General features: G+C 52.4%; 1 protein-coding gene across 1 annotated transcript; it reads left to right on the forward strand.

Annotated features, from left to right (window-relative positions):
* The first annotated feature begins 1,508 nt into the window (after window positions 1-1,508).
* On the forward strand, window positions 1,509-3,323 carry LOC119052581 (cyclin-dependent kinase 16-like). The gene is made up of 2 exons (XM_053668054.1): window positions 1,509-1,590; window positions 1,786-3,323. Exons 1-2 carry the CDS (start codon window positions 1,509-1,511, stop codon window positions 3,321-3,323), a joined length of 1,620 nt encoding a protein of 539 aa, XP_053524029.1.
* Window positions 3,324-18,814: the final 15,491 nt, after the last annotated feature.

The raw sequence follows: 18,814 nt of genomic DNA on the forward strand, positions 1-18,814 counted from the left end.
CCAAAGTAAACAAGTTCATAGACTTAGGGCATGTTCAGTGGAGTGGCTAGTTGGACCAGGGTCCTGAAAGGAGCCAGGCTGGAAGACCGGGAACAAGATCTGAGGAAGCTCATCTAGGCGGACAAATAGGGATGGATACAAAATGTGACGATTTCAGTGTCACAGGTTAACAGCCACCAAGCAGCACCCACAATGGGAGAGGCACGAAACAACCAAGCAGACAGAGCGGCTCAGTCCTTTGACATCAGCCAGTCTTGTTACGCGCCGCCCCCCCCCCCAGTCCATGCATGACAGGCACACGAGCGAGGTAACCATGGTGGAAGGGAGGAAGCTCCGCACATGCCCAACGGAAGCTGCTCCCATCACCAAGGCTGATGCAGCTGCTGTTGCCACTGAATAGCCAAACTTTGAGCCATAAAAGTCAAAACTGAGCCCCAGCTTCAACACCATCTGGAGAAGATGAATTAGGCCCTTGATGCCAACTCTCAACTTTTTTCACCCTGAAAGGGGTAGTGATTCAATCGGACTAATATAAACATATTGCCCAGTATGAGCTTGCCTTGTATACCTACAGGGCTTCGGCCAACCCCACTATCTGAGGAGTAAAGAGGATATCTTCACCCGACATAAAGCCCTAACCAGCATGGTCTTAGGCCAAGGGACCCACTTCATGGCCAAAAAAAAAAAAAGTGCAGTAGTGGCCGTGGGCCTCTGACCAAGGGATCTCCTGGACCAGGCACCTACTTCACCCTCAGGGGTTACCAGCCTAAAAGAGGGGCGCAGTGGCTCCGAAAGAAGAAACTGAGATGTGAACTTGAAGACAATGTCCTTGCCTGGACACACTATGGATCCTGAGAGAATGACTGCTGTGTGTTACTGGTCCCCGAGGGGTAGCATACAGCAGTCAGGAAACCAAAGGGTGGGAGAAAGACTGGCCCCGCCTACCTGAACCAAGCCCTGTCCATCTTGGGGACTTGTGCTCATAGTCCTGCCACCCCAGCTCTGTGGGCCTGGATGTCTTGGTTCCCAAAGAAGGAACACTCTGACAGGGGATCTCCACAGGAATCTATTCAACTTTAAGCTGCATCCGCTAACAGTGCCTGGGCTCCTCCAACACGGCAGGCATGGAAAAGAACCCTACGAGGAAAGATGGGGCTGCTGGAGGCAGGAAGGAATCTCTTTGGCACTAAATTTATCTACTGGGTCACCTCTCAGTGCCCATATGCCTTGTTTTAGCAGTAAATGAACAGAGTAGCCATGTCCTAAGAAGAACCTGGTAACCAGGGACTCAGACCCCTTGGGGATAACTGGTCAACCCCCGACAATTCAACTCCACTCTAAGAAAAACCACTTAGACTAGTAAAAACAAAGGCGAGGGGTATCTAGGATGGTGCTGGAGTAGGAAGACGGTGACTATCAGATACGGCTTTGAGATCTACAGCAGCAGGCAGCACGCGGGGGTTGGGTCTTGGCTGTTGGGTCCTGGAATCCGCGCGACTCTGTGAGCAATGGGCCACTGCGAGCTCTGGGATTCGAACCCGCGTCACCGAAAGCCCAGGGAATCGCTGTCCGAGGTCAAGTTCCAGGCGGGTTGAGCAGAAGCTGCCTCCTCCTCCTTGGCCGACAGGGGCGGGGCCCAGCAGCCGGGACAACAATGGAGGCCCCAGGGTACGCACTGGAGGAGGTTGCGCAGCCTCAGTCCTGAGCCCCAGGCGCTCCGCGAGGCCCCCCGCGCAGAGGTTGCTCACGCGCCCCCACCCCCCACCCCCACCGTTACTGTTCCAGGTCCTCGGGAGACAGCCGTTACCTACCCTTCAGAAATCTGCCCGGGAGGAGCTGATCTTCTAGTGAGAGCCATCGCCTTTGAGAGGATGAAGCTGTCAACGACACTCCAAGGGGGCCTCGGGAGCGACACCAACAGTGCCCCTGAACAGATGGGCCCAGATGACAGTGGTGGCTGCGGTGGCCTTGGAGAGACCACTACCCGTGCCGCCCCTGGAAAGCTTTACTCTGGACTGGGACCCGTCGGCTCTGCACCAGAGGTTGCACACAAGGGCTTAAAGGTGGTGTCTGACGGGGTAAGTCACCGGCTTTCGGCTACGTCCTCGGATGAAGTGCTGGCGCCAGTGAGGGTGCGCATGCGCAACCATCCCCCACACAAGATCCCTGATGACAAGAAGCGCCTCTCACTACCCGATGACAGCCTGCCTCCCCTGGGCATCCTCGAGAAGCTGATCCTCAGAAACCCCATCTTTGACATCACCCGAAGCTGCCTCTTCCGCCACTCCAGCCTGTCGGAGATTGGCTTGAGAAAACTGGAGACCTACATGAAGCTGGACAAGCTGGGTGAGGGTACCCAAGCCACCATTTACAAAGGCAAAAGCAAGCTCACCCACGACCTCGTGGCACTCAAGGAGATTAGGCTGGAAAAGGAAGAGGGGCTACCCTGCACTGCCATCTGGGAAATGTCCCTGCTCAAGGACCTCAAACATGCCAACATCATCACACTCCTTGATATTATCCACATGGAGAACTCCCTCACCCTTGTCTTTGAGTACCTGGACAAGGACCTGCAGCAGTACCTGGATGACTGTGGGGCCGTCATCAACATGCACAACGTGAAACTGTTCCTGTTCCAGCTGCTCCGTGGCCTGGCCTACTGTCACCGGAAGAAAGTGCTGCACCGGGACCTCAACCCCCAGAACTTGCTCATCAACGCGAGAGGAGAGCTCAAGCTGGCTGACTTTGGGCTGGCCCGGACCAAGTCCATTCTCACGAAGACCTACTCCAACGAGGTGGTGACGCTGTGGTACCGGCCCCCCGACCTCCTGCTCGGGTCCTCGCACTACTCCACCCACATTGACATGTGGGGTGTGGGCTGCATTTTCTACGAGATGGCCACTGGCCAGCCCCTCTTCCCGGGCTCCACAGTGGAGGAGCAGCTGCATGTCATCTTCCGCGTCTTGGGAACCCCGACTGAGGAGACGTGGCCAGGCATCCTGTCCAACGAAGACTTCAGGGCACGCAACTACCCCAGGTACTGTGCTGAGGCCCTTTGGAGCCATGCGCCCCAACTTGATAGCGATGGGGCTGATCTCCTCACCAAGCTGCTGCAGTTTGAAGGTCGCAATCGGATCTCTGCAGAGGACGCCATGAAACACCCGTACTTCCTCAGTCTGGGGGAGCAGATCCACACTCTTCCTGACACTACTTCCATATTTGCGCTTAAGGAGATTGAGCTCCAAATGGAGGCCAGCCTTTGCTCTTCACTGATGCTTGACTCAGGCAGGCCAGCTCTCCATGTGGTGGACACTGAGTTCTAAGCCACAGACCCAAGGCCCAGGAGAGATGCCACACCCCGCCCAGGTCGGCCACCTGCTGCATTCTCCCTGCTTGCTGCCTGCCTAGCTGTCCAATTCACACCCCCCTGCCCACGTGTCCCCTGCTGCCTGTCCAAACATCTATCCGTCGGCCTGCAAACCCACCCATTAGCCTGTCTGCTAGGTGCTGACAAAGCAGTTGTCACTCCTTCGAGAGACAGAGAGAATATCAGCTGTAGCCATAGGAGGCACTGTATCTCCACTAACCCTTTGCCTCTCAGTTCTTAGAAAATGAGACCCATCTGAATCCTAAAGGACCTGTTTCTAAAAGAGATATAAGAAGTAAGTAGACCTGAGAGGCACAAAAGGTGGACTGTGGTAGATACTGTTGTCTGCCCAGGTCCCCTTTCCCCTGAACATCCAGCCCCTGTTGCCGGAATATTGCTGCTATTAGCTCAACCTGCATCCCTCACCAGGAATTGTCTTTGGCCGGAGGGAACTGTTTCATCCAAGGTTATTCTTCCTCCCAGGAGGTAGCCAGTGGCCAACCAGTGGCTGGTGTGAATACGGTGCTGCAACGCCCTTGCCTCAGTCTGCAATAACTCTGGAGGCCTGTCCCAGCTGCAGGGCTCTCTGTGGGAAAAACCTCAGTGGCAACGTCACAGCTGATCAGTTTCTCCTGCTGCCTGTTCTGTCAGTCTCATTTTCTCGCAGGCGTGTTTCCTAAGAGCACTCTGTAAGAAGCCCTCTGCAAGTGTTTCTTTGTTCGGGTCCCGTTAGCCTCAGTCAGGACACGGCACTTCCCCGTGTTGAAGTTGACGTCACAGCAAATGCACTTTCCCACAGGTGTGAGAATGCCCTCACCCACCCAGCCCTCTCCTCCAGCGTGAGTGAGGGTGGGTACAGGGCTGATCGCCCACACGCGTCTGGGGGTCACAGGGAAGAAGTCTGCCTACAGGCAGAGTCTATCCCAGCTCAGTAAAGTCACAAGGCTTGCAGGCTGACATGCAGTGTAAATGAAACCAGGATCACTGCCCTCCAGTGTGAGACGCACGTGCTCCCGCCCAGACACGTGGAAGGCCGCCACGTGGGAGGTGGAGGGCCAGCCAAGCAGGGAGTCATCACCCACGTCTCCGCTTCAAGCAGTGGAGAGTAAGTGTTGGGGCTCCCTCTCCACAGAGCCACCCACACGCATCCTTGAAGCTGTCCCGTACCAGGGATAAACAGCATGTACCTGGAGTAACAGCTGATCAGGAACACGTTCTAAATTACCTCCCTGGCCTCAAAATGCACCCAATTCACATCTAGACCATACTGCTTCTCTGTTGCCATGTTCCTGGGCATATTTCTAAATTTTAGCATGCGCCATCCCATACTATAATTACTCAGGAGGGGCCATATTCTCCTCACATATCGTGAGAACTTTCAAAGCAAGAACCTAGATTATATTCGTCTTCATGTTCCGAGATCTTAGCTGAATGAACGCAGCATGTGTAGGTCCCAGGAGAGGGAAGAGGCAGCATGTCACCTCAGGCTATCTCCAAACGGCAAGCATCAAGCCGACCAAAAAGGCTATTTAAGTATGTGTGTTAAAAAGGGTGCATATTCTTTGATAAAACACTAAGTACATTTTTAAATAAAGGAAAGCTGTTATTTTTTTTCTATCGATGTATCTGCTTTCTAATTTCTTCACAGTAAGAGGCATGTGTTTGTAACATTTAAGTTTCTTAAAAGAAAGAAGGCAACAGCGACCCGTGGAGACTCTGCCCTTTGTTGTAACGTCAGACTGTTTTGGGCTTGCTTCTGAAGGCTCTCGGCCTCTTACCCGGGCTTCGGTGCAAAGCAGTGACAAGTCTGCGTGAACTGGGGTTCCCCAGAACACAGAACCGATAGGAAATGCGTGTGTGTGTGTGTTGTATGTGACACAACACACACTGCGTGGGATTTATATATGAAACGTATATATGTGTGTGCTATACATATGAGACGTACTGAAGAAATCAGATCACATGGTTACAGAGACCAAGAAGCCCTGATTCTGACGTCTGTGAGCTGGAAACTGGGAGAGTCAATAGTGCAGCTCAGTCCCGGTTTGAAGGCTGAGAGCCCAGATGTCTAAGGGCAGAAGACCAACGGCAGCCTCGGCAAAGGGGGCAAACTTCGCCTTTCTGCAGGGTTTTGTTCTGCTCGGGCCCTCATCTGCTGAGGGCCACCTTTCTTACTCGGTTCATCGATTCAAACGCTAATCTCTTCCAGGCACACCCAGAAATGTGTTCTCCCAGCTATCTGGGCATCCCTTAGCCCCCAGGAGGGTGACACATGAAAGTAACAACCACAGGGACTAATGTTCCTTCAGTTTGAAATTTACACACCACCTGCAACCCCGGGGGACTGTTAAGGCCCCTGGCACCCAAAAGACAGGACCCCGGTGCAGCCTGCCCCTCCGCCTACCCTCAGAGGAGGGAACTGGCTCCTTCTCGCCTTTGCTGTGACAGTCCTGGTGACTGGCATGTCAGCAGTCCCTGACCCAGAAAATCAAAACGCGAACCGCAATGCCACTCATGAAAGCGCACAGATTACGTACTTACATTGGGCTTTCAGCAGCTTTGGGAACACGTGCCTCACGGTGACAATGGTGATGGGGGATCTCTCCTGTCCAGTTGAATTTCTTTTTACATCGTGTACCTGTGCTCCAAAAACAACAGTACCAGTAAAGCTCTTTCCACGTGGGAAAAGCACCCAGTGACGAGGGAGCCGGCAGTCCTGTGTTTAGTGCTGCCCTGCCCACCCACGGCGTTTTCCAAGTCAGCTAGGAAGGCTGGCCGGGCTGCAGTCGGCTCTGCCCCTTCCGGTCCCCACCCTCCTTGCTGAGATGACAGGCCGTCACTTAAGGAGGCTCAGGAGGCACCCAATCTTGAGACTTGAGTGGAGCAGCCAGGGACTGATCCTGAAGAGTTAGAACTGCAAAGGGCCCTGAACCACCCGTCTAAAGTAGGCGCTTTCTGGGGAGCCTGGGAGGCCTGGCAGCCTGGGGTCACACCGCCCTGCAGGGCAAAGCCAGAACCGAGCGGAGCCTGCCGCCGACCCCCAGGCCTGCTTGGCTCGGCCTTCCACACAGTCTCTGCCATTCGCGGCAGCTAAGGCTCAGGAACCTCCCTCCACAAACTGCTCTTTGAAAAATGGGAAGAGGAGAGGAGAGGAAAAGGAGAGGAGAGAGAAGGAAACCAAAGGGAGGCAAAGAAAAAAATGGAGAAAAGTCTCCTCTTACCACCCAGGCAAAGCAAGCAGAGAAGACAGGCCGCCTGCGTGCCCCCCGCCCCTCCCCCAGTGGCTGCAGACTTCTGTGGCATCGCTTCTACTACAAGGCTGCCTCCCATCTTCACCCAGGTGACTCTGGCTAAGAAGAATGTCACAGGACAGAGTGCAACTGTCTCGGTCCCGTTCACGCTGGAGATGGCTGAAGTAAGAGGATCCCAGGACATCAGGGACAGGCCAGGACCCCAGGGCACCATTACTGGATGAACGGCAGAGGGAGGGACTGCTTCTTGCTTGAAATGTGTTCGATTACCCAGGAAGTAACTGCTTTCTTCCCCTCCATGAGCAGCTCAGAGGAGGGAAATGCCTCCTGCGTGAAGTGAGCTGGCAAACACTTAGCGCAGAGCCCGTGAGCACGTTAATTTTTGCGGGCTGCTGCCTTCGTGTTTTGAACAACTCAGACTCTTTTGTGTAACTGCTTGATTAAACATTCCCATCCATTCTGTCAACACAAATCACACAGTTAAAACGCACACGCCCGGACCACCATGACACCAGAGAGCTGCTGACTAGCCCTAAGGGTGGGCTCCCAGGAGCAGCAGCCCAGGTCCAGCCCTCCCGCTGCCCTTCTGACCTAGCCCAGCCTCCAGACCTTGCCCTTCACTGTCTACCTTCCAAGGACAGTGGCTAGGAGACGGAGATGCAGATGGGAGGGTCCACTGCCTGGCCACTGTAGGGTTGCGGGGAGCAGAGCTGGAAGGGCCAAGAAACACAGTACTTGGCCTTCAGGTCACAGACACCTTCTGGGGGTCCAAAGGGGCTCCTCCATGGTCAGGCTGTTACCCACAGAGAAGGGTCTCATATGCTCAGGAAGATGGGGGGTAGGGGGTGCCTCTCATTCCATCTCTAACAGGGTTTCTCTAAGCATTTGTCTGAAGTGTAGAATGTAGCCCTGGCTGGTGCAGCTCAGTTGGAGAGTCATCCTGTAGACTGAAAGGTCACGGGTTTGACTTGCGGTCAGTCAGGGCATGTACCCAGGTTTCAGGTTTGACCCCAGGTCAGGGTGGGTATGAGCAGGCAGCCATGGATGTTTCTCTCTCCTGTTAATGCTTCTCTCTCCCTCTCTCCTCACTCCTTGTTCTGAATGCAATTTAAAAAATGTTCTTGGGTGAGGATAAAATACACAGACACACACACACACACCCCTGCATGGACCCTCTGGCCTCGCGAAGACTCCATTTGTAATGTAAATATTGTGGCCATCTGTTTAAAGTTCAACACTTATGTCATTAAGGATTTTTTAAAAGTGGGAGCATAAAGACAACTTTATTTTGGTCATACAACCCGGAAATACAAATCAGAAAAAAACTGTCATTCCCCCACGGAGCCGCCCCTTTCACTTTACAGAAGGGGACACTGAGGCACAAAAGTAGGAGAGGTGATGCCGTCACCCCACCAGTGCCCTCCAGCCACAGCCAGCACTGCCAGGACCGCATGTCCTCAGCTGCCCCCATCTGCCCACCGGCCCGCCAGTGCTGGCACGCCAGGACCTCTCGCCGAGCCCCTGTGGGGTGGGAAGGAGATACGGCAGCCCACCCTGTAGTCTGCACTTCTCCGCCCCTGTCTCCTCAGCACTGTGACCAAGGCTGAGGCTTCCCCTCAGTCTGCAAAGCACGCCCCGCCACAGGCGACTCCTCTGCGCAGCTGGCAGGAAGGCAAACCTGGCAGGAGGAGGAGGGGGGCTCTGGGTGCAGCCTGGTTCCACCCAAGCCCAGAGGCCATTTCACAAGACCATCCCCGCCCCCTCCCCCTGGACCTGCCACTTACCAACCATTTGACCTTGGACACAATGCATGGACTCTCTGAGCCTCAGCTTTCCCATCTGTAAAACAGGGTAATATAGCTTCCCTTACAGGGTCGTGATGAGGATGAAGCAAACTAACAAACACGAGGGGCATGCACAGGGACAAGCAGCAAAAATATCCCCCCAGAACGGCAATCCCCGGGCATAGGAGAAGCTGCAGGGGCAAGAGAAACCTGGGAGCTCATCCACCCAGGTGCTCAGGGAACGGGAACAGGTGAGAATACGGAGGTGACACAGTTGGTTTGCTGACAGTTGCACAGCCAGCTGAAGACTGAGCTGGGCTGCCAATGGACCAGTGACCAGGCCCCTCCACAGTCCGCTTTTATACCAGAGGAAGAGCGGATGAGCGCGTGAGACAGAGCCCGTGGTCATCTGCGGCGCAGCAGCTATTTCTAAGGCAGGACTTCGGTGTCTCCAAATTCCTGACGGACAGGAGTCTTCCAGATTTGGAAGCAAGAAATCAGAATTCCAAAAATCATGTCATTTTTGAAATGCTTCAGCAGTCTTCCTACTCCTTGCTTATTATTATAAATATATCTCTTAGGAAAGCTATTTAAATAAACAATAAAAATTCAGTTTAGTGGTATTTACAAAGACCCATTGCTTATAATGAACTTTCAAACTCTAGAAAACAGCAGAGACCAGTTCTAGGTGGCATTCGAATGCAGGTACATGACATCCGGGCTCCCCCCCAGTCAGGTTGACGGCATCGCGCAGGATCATGTGTCAAACTGCCAATTTCGGGACTGATTTGGCTTTCAAAATTGTTATTTCTTGCAACAGCATGCAAAGTATTTGTACACAGTATACAGCTCACATAAACGTAGTCACGTGTGTGTCATCTGCAGGAGCGACTCACTGTTAGCAGCAGACAGGGCCATAACACCAGGGGTTAGCTTGGCAGTGGCTGGATCAGCTGGCCACCAGGCCTCTGCAGCCCACGGCAGGAGCTGTCCCCAGCCTGATTCTCAGCCAAAGCGCCTCCTGCCGTCGCTGTCCACTCCGTCTCAGGGGACTTCTTCAAAGCTGTGAGGTTCCTCCTTTGGGACCTATAATACTTTCTCCCATTTTCCTGATTTTTTTTTTCTAGATTTGGTTTCCAACATCTCCACAAGTCTCCACAAGAAACGCCAGGAAGGGTTTCCCACATGAAACCGTAGACCAGGAGTCTGACCTCCTGCCCGCCCAGCCACCCCCGCTCTCTCTGTGAGGGCCCCTGGCTGGACCCAGGGGACCCAGAGGTCACACACTATACATGGAGTGGGCAGCAGTTTGGGAAGTTCACTCCTTCAGCTGAACTATCCATGCACCAGACCAGGTGCCCTCATGGGAGGAAGAGGAGGGCGGGGGGTGGTATGGCTCTGTGGGAATGGCCTCCGGCTGCTGTAACAAATCACCACCAGCGGGGCACGCTTAAAACAGCAGAACTGTGCTCTGTCACAGTGCTACAGCCTGGAAATCTGAAATTGAGGTGTTGGCAGGGCAGCCCTTGAATGCTGGAAGAGAGGACCTTTCTTCCAGTCTTCTAGAGAAAGAATCCACCCTCGTCTTCTCCAGGTTTGTGGCACCCTGCGATCCTTGGCACTCACTCTGTATTCCTCCATCGTCCTGCAACTTTCTGCCCACTTTGTATATCCATCCCCAGATCTCTCTCCTCCTAAGAACACCAGTCATTGGATTTAGGACCCACCCTAATCCAACAGGACCTGGTCTTGACTTGATTCTGTCCGAAAGAGCCTATTTCCAAATGAGGCCACGTCACAAGCACCGAGGGTTAGGACTCGAACATGGTGTTTTAGAGACACCCTTCAACGCACTACAGTCTCCAGCAGCAAATGAGTTAGACATGGTTCTGGCCGGTGCAAAGTTTACTAAGTAAACAGGCAGGAGGTACATTCAGTGCAACAAGAACCACTCCAGGTGAGAGAGGGAAGCATGGCCTACAAATGGAGCAAGAGGAGAGGAAGTTCATTCAGTGTGGTGATCAGGGAAGGCTTCCTGGAAGAAGAGGCATCTATGTAGAATGAGCAGGAGTCAGCATAGGGTGGTGCCAGAGAAAAAGGAGCAATGAATGAAGGCCTGGGGTTAAAGGAACAAGGTCTTTGCTTTGTCCAACCTGACTCGTTTGCTCAGAAGGCAGGTTCCCAAGACCCCATCCTTGGGCCTCAGCTTGCATGTTACGTCTTTGGAAAGCCATCCCTACACAGCCTGCATCCAGTCTTCTCTATTCATCACCCATACTATTCCCTTTAAGGCACCATCACAGCTTACACTGGTTACCTATTTGCTCACTTACTGTCTTCCTTCAACACCAGCCATCAGTTCCTCGATGGCAGGGGTCCTACCGCCTTTTCTTTTCTTTTTTTCTTTTTTTATATATTTATTTATTTTATTGATTATGCCATTACATTTGTTCTATTCCCCCCCTCCGTTCCCCTCCACCTTGCACACCCCTTCCCCGCCACCCCCCCCTTTAGTTCATGAACAGGTATCTCAAGTTCTTTAGATTTCCCCTACTAGTCTTACCCTTCCCCTATCTATTTTCTATCTACTGTCTATGCTACTTATTTTCTGTACCTTCTCCCCCCTTCTCCTTCTCCCACTCCCCTGTTGCTAACCCTCCATGTGATCTTCATTTCTATGGTTCTGCACCTGATCTAGCTGTCCTCTTAATTTGCTTTTGTTTTAGGTGTGGTTGTTAATAAGTGTGAGTTTGCTGTCCTTTCACTGTTCATCTTTCTTTATCTTCTTTTTCTTAGATAAGTCCCTTTAACATTTCATATAATAAGGGCTTGGTGATGATGAACTCCTTGAATTTGATCTTATCTGAGAAGCAGTTTATCTGTCCTTCCATTCTAAGCAAAAACTTTGCTGGATAGAGCAATCTTGGTTGTAGGTCTTTGGTTTTCATGACTTGGAATACTTCTTTCCAGCCCCTTCTTGCCTGTAGGGTCTCTTTGGAGAAATCAGCTGACAGTCTGATGGGAACTCCTCTGTAGGTGACTGTCCCCTTAGCTCTTGTTGCTTCTAGGATTCTCTCCTTCATTTTAATCTTGGCTAATGTAATTATGATGTGCTTTGGTGAGTTCCTTCTTGGGTCCAACTTCTTTGGGACTCTCTGAGCTTCCTGGATTTCCTGGAAGCCTATTTCCTTTGCCAGAATGGGGAAGTTCCCTTTTATTATTTGTTCAAATAAGTTTGCCACTCATAACTGTTCCTCTTCCCCTTCTGGTACCCCTATAATTTGGATGTTGGAGCATTTAAAGATGTTCTGGAGGTTCCTAAGCCTCTCCTCATTTTTTTGAATTCTTGTTTCTTCATCCTTTTCTGTTTGGTCATTTTTTCCTTCCTTCTGGTCCACTCCCTTGATTTGAGTCCCAGTTTCCTTTCCATCATCATTTCTTTCCTGTGCATTTCCCTTCATTTCAATTAGTTTAGCCTTCATATGTTCCTCTAATTTGTGACTAAAATCCACCAGTTCTGTGAGCATCCTGATCACCAGTGTTTTGAACTGTGCATCTGAAAGTTTGGCTATTTCTTTATCGCTTAGATTTATCGGCTCTGGGGCTCTGAGTTGTTCTTGGGCCATGTTTTGATCTGTTTGCTTCTGTTACATATGAGGAGTGGAGCCTTAGATGTTCATGAAGGCGGGGCCACCCAGGTTGCTGATTTGTGACGCTGTATGTGGGGGCAGGGTCAGAGAGGGAGCAATGGTGGTCCTCTCCGCTCTCCCAGTCCACCTCACCACTCGCCCCCGCCTGCCTGCTTATCCGAGCACGAATGTATGAGCCCGCAGCCCTGCACCAGCCACCTCCTAGACCCAGGAAAGGGAGGCCTGCACGCGGGAGCTCGGAGGGAGGAAGCAGCACCTCGCTGCTGCAGTCATTGCAGAGCCAACGCTTTGGCTGCGCGAGCCCCTGACTTGGGTTAGAAAAAAGCTGGAGCAGCAGAAACGGTTGAAGGCCCAGCCACCTGGCCGGGTGGAGAGGGGCCAGCAGCCTGTTCCCACACTCCCTGTGGGGACAGAAGGTCACCAGACACCTGCACACCTCAGACCGCCCTTCGTATCTACACAGCAAGGATTATTGAGGCCCCTGTGTTCCCATCTCACAATGAGCAACAACCGAAAAAGACTAGGTTGGTGTGGTTTTGTATATATATTTTTTCAACATTCCAGATGGTAACCACTGCTGCTTCTCCTATTACTACTCAGTGCAGAGACAGAATTTGCTAAGCCAGGCCAGAGAGCCTCGGGACCCTAAGCAAACGCGGATGGCTGGATCCGTTTGCTATTGAGATGCAGCAGCTCTCGTGGCCTCACCAAGCAGGTGAAGGCCCTCCTCTGGGCCACACGGAAGCAGGCCAGCCCTCTCCTGCTGCCCATAGGGTCAGAACCAGTGTAACCTCTAAGCAAGGCACGGCAGGAATGATCAAAATAACAAAAACATGAACCCTTTGACATGACTTTTCCATTTCTAGGAATTTAACCGACAAATATATGTGAAATGATATCTTTACCAAGCTTTTCATTGTATCCTGGTTTGAAGAACACGGGCTTGGCCACAGACAAACTAGAGGAATGTCCATCAGTCGGGGACCGGTTAAAGCTGACAATGCTGCGTGTCCAGACAACGGAATAGAAAAGAGCTGTGAACACAAACAGGCGTGCCCTCTGTGCACTCCAAGGGCCTCCAAGGGTCTGTGGCTTCAGAATAATGTGTTCCCTTAAAGCCAACCAACGCACTAGCTCACCGTTTCCCGGACAGGAGCTTAGGCGAAGCTCAGCTGAATGCCTCTGGCTTGGGTCTCCCATCAGGCTGGAGTCGAGCTGTTGGCGGGGCCTCTCCAGACCTGACGAAGAAGATGGAGCGTCCGCCTCCCCTCCTAGTCTAGCCCCACCACGGCCGGCAGGTGTTGAAGATCCCACACTCACACAGCGTGGGGAGGCCTCTCCGAGGCTGCCAAGTGTCCCCAGGACATGACAGCTGGCTTCCCCAGATAAGGGATTCAAGAGAGAGAAAGAGAACTCCCAAGACGGAAGGGGCAGTTTGTTCATAACCTAATCTCTGAAGTGACACCCCATCGCTGCGGCTGTTTCCGAGGCACTGGAAGCAAGTCACTAATTCCAGCCCGCGGCCAGCGGCAGGGCTGCACCCCTTTTGAGGAAATGAACATCAAAGAATCTATAGACGCATCTTTATTTTTTTTTTATTTTCTTAACGCCTTTATTCTTGGCTGTGGGCTCATCTTTAAAATCACACCAAGATAGATTCCTAAGCAAAAATAAAGAATAAAAAATTAAAAAGCAAAGTGCAGAGCAGTTTGTACAGGTGGCTACTACCATATATGTAACGAGAAGAAAAGCGTAGGTATACGCATTCACTTGCAGACCCAGAAAATACCTCTGGAGGGATACAAAATAAACTGTAAGGCTCTTTGCCTGCAGGGAGAACAATGCAGGGGGTGGAGGGAAAATTTACACTAGGTATCTCCACCCAACTCTTGAATTTAGCACCCTGGTAAATTACCTGATTTTGATAGTTATTAGATAGGATGCAATCATTCCGTTACTCCATTAATGTTTACTGAGCCTCCTGGAGCAAAGCCCCAGGGAGTGTCGGACCCTTAAGGAAATTGCTGTCTCTCTAGATAAATGCAATTTCAGCACAGTTAAAACCTTTTGGAAATAACTTCTCATCAAATAAGTTAAAGGTCAAGCGCATGGCCCAGATGGAAGCCCCCATACAGGTGGTCTGCAGGGGAGGGGCGCTTCCATGGGACTTGGGTGGCCAGGGCGAGCTAAACAGGGAGAAGGGGCAGGTCTGTGGTGGGGCATAGAAGGGACCGAAGCGAGGCTGCCAGTGAGAAAGGGGAGGGAGGGGCTGCGCAGGGACCTGCCCAGGAGAGTCGGAGGTTGTGTTCTTTGTGTGCTTTGCATTTTGCTTTTCCCTAGTGCCTAAGTTCTGTTCTTGGCTCCTATTAAAGCCCTGGCTCAAACTGGGCCTCTGCATGTCCCTGCTCTAGAGAAGTCATTCTGATCCTCCAAACAAAAATCCATTCATGTCAGGTCAAATCAAAGGGTTCCAGGGGTCAGAGGAACCTCATCGACCCCAAGGAGAGCTGGGCCTAGTGATGCGCATGACCTCAGAACTGGAGACCTGAAAGTCAAGTTCTCTCTCTCTCTCTCTCCTCCCCCATCTCTTCTTCCCTTCTTCCTTCCCCCTCTCTCTTTTCGGGCTGCCTGCCTCTCTGCCCACACCTGTTCCATTTCCCACCTCCTGCCCATCACCCTTGGATTAGTCCATTTCTGCTCCCCCTTATGATGGGTTAAATCGTGTTTCCTCCAAATCCACGTGTTGAAGCTCTAATATCTAGCACCTCAGAATGGGACCTTACTTGAAAATAGGTTATAACTATGGTTATAACTAGTTAAGATGAAGCCATTAAGGGGGACCCTAACCCTACACGACTAGCGAGCTTACAAAATGGAGAAGTTTGCACACAGACCCACACAGAGAGAATGCCCCGTGAAGATGAAGACAGAGGTTGTGGTGATGTTCCCACAAGCCAAGGGTCGCCCTCGGTCGCCTGCAAACCGCCAGAAGCTAGAGGGCAGGTGTTGAACAGATTCTTCCTCACAGCCCTCAGGAAGAGCCAGCCCTGCGCACACCTCGACCTTGGACTTCTGGCCTGCAGAACTGGGAGACAATACATTCAGTTCACGCCACCCGAGTTCAAGTGCTTTCTTATGGCAGCCTCAGCAGACTCATCCGTCCCTGCTGCCCACTGGTTCCTGGCTTTGCTTTTCTTTTTTTAAAAACTTTCTCTTCTTTCTTTCTTTCTTTCTTTCTTTCTTTCTTTCTTTCTTTCTTTCTTTCTCTCTTTCTTTTTAGAGAGAGGGAAAGGGAGGAAGAAAGAGAGAGAAATATCCACATGAGATAGAAACATCAATTGGTCATCTCTTATGTGCCCTGACTGGGACTGAACCCACAGCCCAGGCCTTTGCCCTGACCAGGAGTTTAACCAGCAACCTCTCACTTTTCGGGATGACGCCCAGCCCACCGAGCCAGACCAGTCAGGACCTGGCTTTGCTTTCCAGTGGCAGAGCTGCTCACCCTGGAGCGCAGCACAGACCACCAACCCGGCGTCCGTCAGCTCACACTCCCACAGAGGGTCTGATGCCCTGCGTCACCTCTCTGTGGAGGAGCCTGGTCCCATCAGCTTTGGGGAGGGTGGACCGGACCCTCTGTTATAAACGGTCCCCCAGGCCCATGCCCACTGCAGGGGAGGCGGGGGAGGTCGAGGAGGGAGGGCGGGTCCAGAGGCGTAGCTCCCCGGGCAGCACACTCCCCCTCCCACCGCACCCTGGGCCCAGGCCTCAGCCTGGGTGCGGGCGACCAGGAGTGAGGGGAGCTTGGGCAGGGCCCTCAGCGCCCTGGTTCATTCAACAAGTCGTAAACGCCTGTCATGTCAGCGGTTTTCAGCCTTTTTCATCTCATGGCACAAAGCAACTAATTACTAAAAGTCGGCAGCACACCAAAGAGTCTATTTTTGGCCAATCTGAAAAATAGGAAGGGGGATCGTTTTGATCCATGCGCACCAGACATCTATTGTTACGTTGGCTGTTGTCATTTTTTGATTTGACAATCTAAAGGAAGCGAGGTCAGTGCCCCTGAGTAGTCAGATCTCGCACATTTTAAGAATTCTTTCAACACACCAGTACAAAATCGCTGTGTTATATGATAGGTACGGGCTGGCTGCTGGGATAATCAACCTGAAGAAGATGCTGTGATCTTTCTGAAGGGGCCCACAGCCAACAGACAGACAGAAAATGACAGCAAACACTCACATTACCAGAGGTGTGCTCTGCATCTGTGCTTTGCAGACTGTACACACTGACCCCCAAACAACTCAGTGAGCGGGGGCCTCTGTCCCTCTTTTACAGACAGGAAAGCTGGGTCCTACGACACCAGAGAAACTTGCCTAAAGTCAGGAAGCCAGCAGACAGCAGAGCGGAGACTTGAACTGGCCTGGCGGGTTCCCTGCCGCCAGCTGCCCTGGGCTCATATGTGTAGACCCTGACTCACTGGACGAGCACCGTTCAGAGCTGGGCAGGATGGGGAAGCCGAGGGTGAGCTGCACCAGGACACCGGCACGTCCACACCTGCCAGGAGCTGCAGAGGACACCTGGAGAGCGCCTTTCTGGCATCATTGGTGGTGAGAAGCACAGTCGGATCTTGTGGAGGAGGCCAGACAGGAAGTGAGGGGTCAGATGGAGAGGCAGAGACCTTGAACATCACACCAAGCAGTCTGGAGCGAGAGGAGTAGGGACCACGGGCGTTTTGCAGCCTGGCAACCTGATCTAAGCCTGGGTTAAGAAGATGCCTCTGGCAGCCCCTGTGAAGATGGACTGTAAGGGGTCAGAGATGGGACACGGAGAGTGTTGAGTCCGAGAGGGATGAGCAAAGAGTGATGGGCTTGGGGAGACTCTGGGAGGCAGAGTACAGAGGACGTTTTCCGTGTCGGCACTGAGGGAGAGGGTGCAATGGAAACATCGGGGGTCCTTCCTGCACTGGCCCCTTAGGGGACCCTGAAACATACCTCTAATACAAAACGCCAGCTCCCGCCCACAGTCCCCCTGCCCACGCAGCCCCCAGGTGTGGCCTGCACACACTCTGTCTGCTCTGGCTGCTGTCCCACCGAGCACCATTTTTATTGGGACAATCTCCTTGCCGCCAGAGAGGGTAATCAGAACACCTTTCTCAGGAAGGCAAGAACTGTTGCTATTCTTGACCTGATTCCAAAGGCCCAGCAAATCTCTGCAGAGCAATTAATTAAATGGTTATCTGTGTCTAGCTTAGCGCCTTCTTCCACCCCCTCTCCCTGTCTCTGTCTCCAGTCCTTTCTAAATATTCCCTCTCCCCCCGCCCCCGCAGCGTACCTACTGGTGAAGAAGCTAAATTTAATTTCCCTTAGTGGTAGAGCATTGTTTTGTTTTTTTAAAGACACAATCTAAGAGCTTTAATTTTTCCTTTGTAACCACGTGGATGCTATATTTAGTAATTTTATTAACGAGATAATTTACGTAAATGCCATACTGGAGCCCTGCTGAGCAGCCAGCTAATTCTATTCTTCTCATTAGAGAAAACAGACAAACCAAATGAGGTTTAAAGACTAGACGAATGAATTTGCATCTGTGCCGAAGTCAGGCCTGGGACCTCAGGACACCTGTCTAGGGATCCAAGGAACAGGACACAGAGTCCCATCCACCACCAGCACACGCCTGAAAGGAGGGGAGGGAAGAGGCATAGACTGCAACTGAGGGCCAGAAGTGCAGCACCGAGAATTTGCCTGGGCTCCAGGGACTCTCTCTCAGAAGAGTGGAGGCAGGTCTGAAAGGGAATGTCCCTGCCCCACCCCCACCCCGTGCCCTCCCACAGGGCCACTGTGGGTGGGAAGAAGGGCCTGTGGCGTCCGGAAGAGCTTTCTGTGGCTCCGGTTACCCCTGACTCCCTCCGGCTTCTGCTCAGCTGCTTCCCCGTGGCAGGGAGGGACCAGGCCCACCAGTCTCCTTCAGTCCCTGGGTCAGCACCAAGCGTGTGTACAAGGGCTTCTTGATAAATACAAGAGAATCCCACTTCCAACAAAGCCAGTCACTGGAAAAAAACCAAAAACTGATTTGTACCAGAGACATCGAGAGACGGTTATTAGCTTTACAAAAAGACAAACTGGAGAATCTTTTAAATCCCATCTCCCTTGGTGCTTTGGAAATGAGATTCAATTTAGGAAAAAATTCAATAGAGACACAACTTTGGAGAATAATCTGCTGGCGCAGAGAAGGCACAGCAGGGGCTCCACGCTGATGGTGATTAACAGGAGTGAGCGGACATTTTTTCTTCCTTCCCAGTCGGACTGATATTTCCATGGCATGAGAGCCGGTTATGTGCCAAATGCTTTCGCATGCCTTCAGCGGATCCAGTCCTCATGGCAGCCGACAGAAGGAGCTTCTCTGAGTCACACAGCGGAGGAAACTGAGGCTCAGGGTGGCGGAGGAGCTCACCCACAGCCAGTGAGTGGGCGTCAGGACTTGGAGCTTGTGCCTGCAGCCCCCCCAACCCGCCACCCCACAGGCTCCTCTCCCCCAGAGACCGTTCCCACAGGCTCCCAGCTGGCCCTCCTTCTCTGGACACTGGTACTGGACAGAGGAGCAAACTCCCCTCAAAGTCAATGCACCCTCCTTCTGGGAACTTAATTGGATCGCCAGGACCCATTCTCTCTCTGTGAAAGATCGTCACGGCTCCAAGGGCCTCCCACAGCATTCTGTGAAACAGGGCTCCCAGCCCCGGTGCCGGCCGCAGCAGGCAGCAGCCAGAGG

This window comes from Artibeus jamaicensis, unplaced genomic scaffold (assembly GCF_021234435.1).
Source record: "Artibeus jamaicensis isolate MK-2021 breed Jamaican fruit bat unplaced genomic scaffold, CSHL_Jam_final contig_477, whole genome shotgun sequence".
NCBI classification, from domain to species: Eukaryota; Metazoa; Chordata; class Mammalia; order Chiroptera; family Phyllostomidae; genus Artibeus; species Artibeus jamaicensis.

Excerpts from the sequence above, each read along its gene's own strand:
- LOC119052581 (XM_053668054.1), top strand. The coding sequence starts at position 1,509 with ATGGGCCACTGCGAGCTCTGGGATTCGAACCCGCGTCACCGAAAGCCC. Across the intron at positions 1,591-1,785 it reads CGAGGTCAAGTTCCAGGCGG|GTCCTCGGGAGACAGCCGTT; the intron begins GTTGAGCAGAAG and ends TTACTGTTCCAG.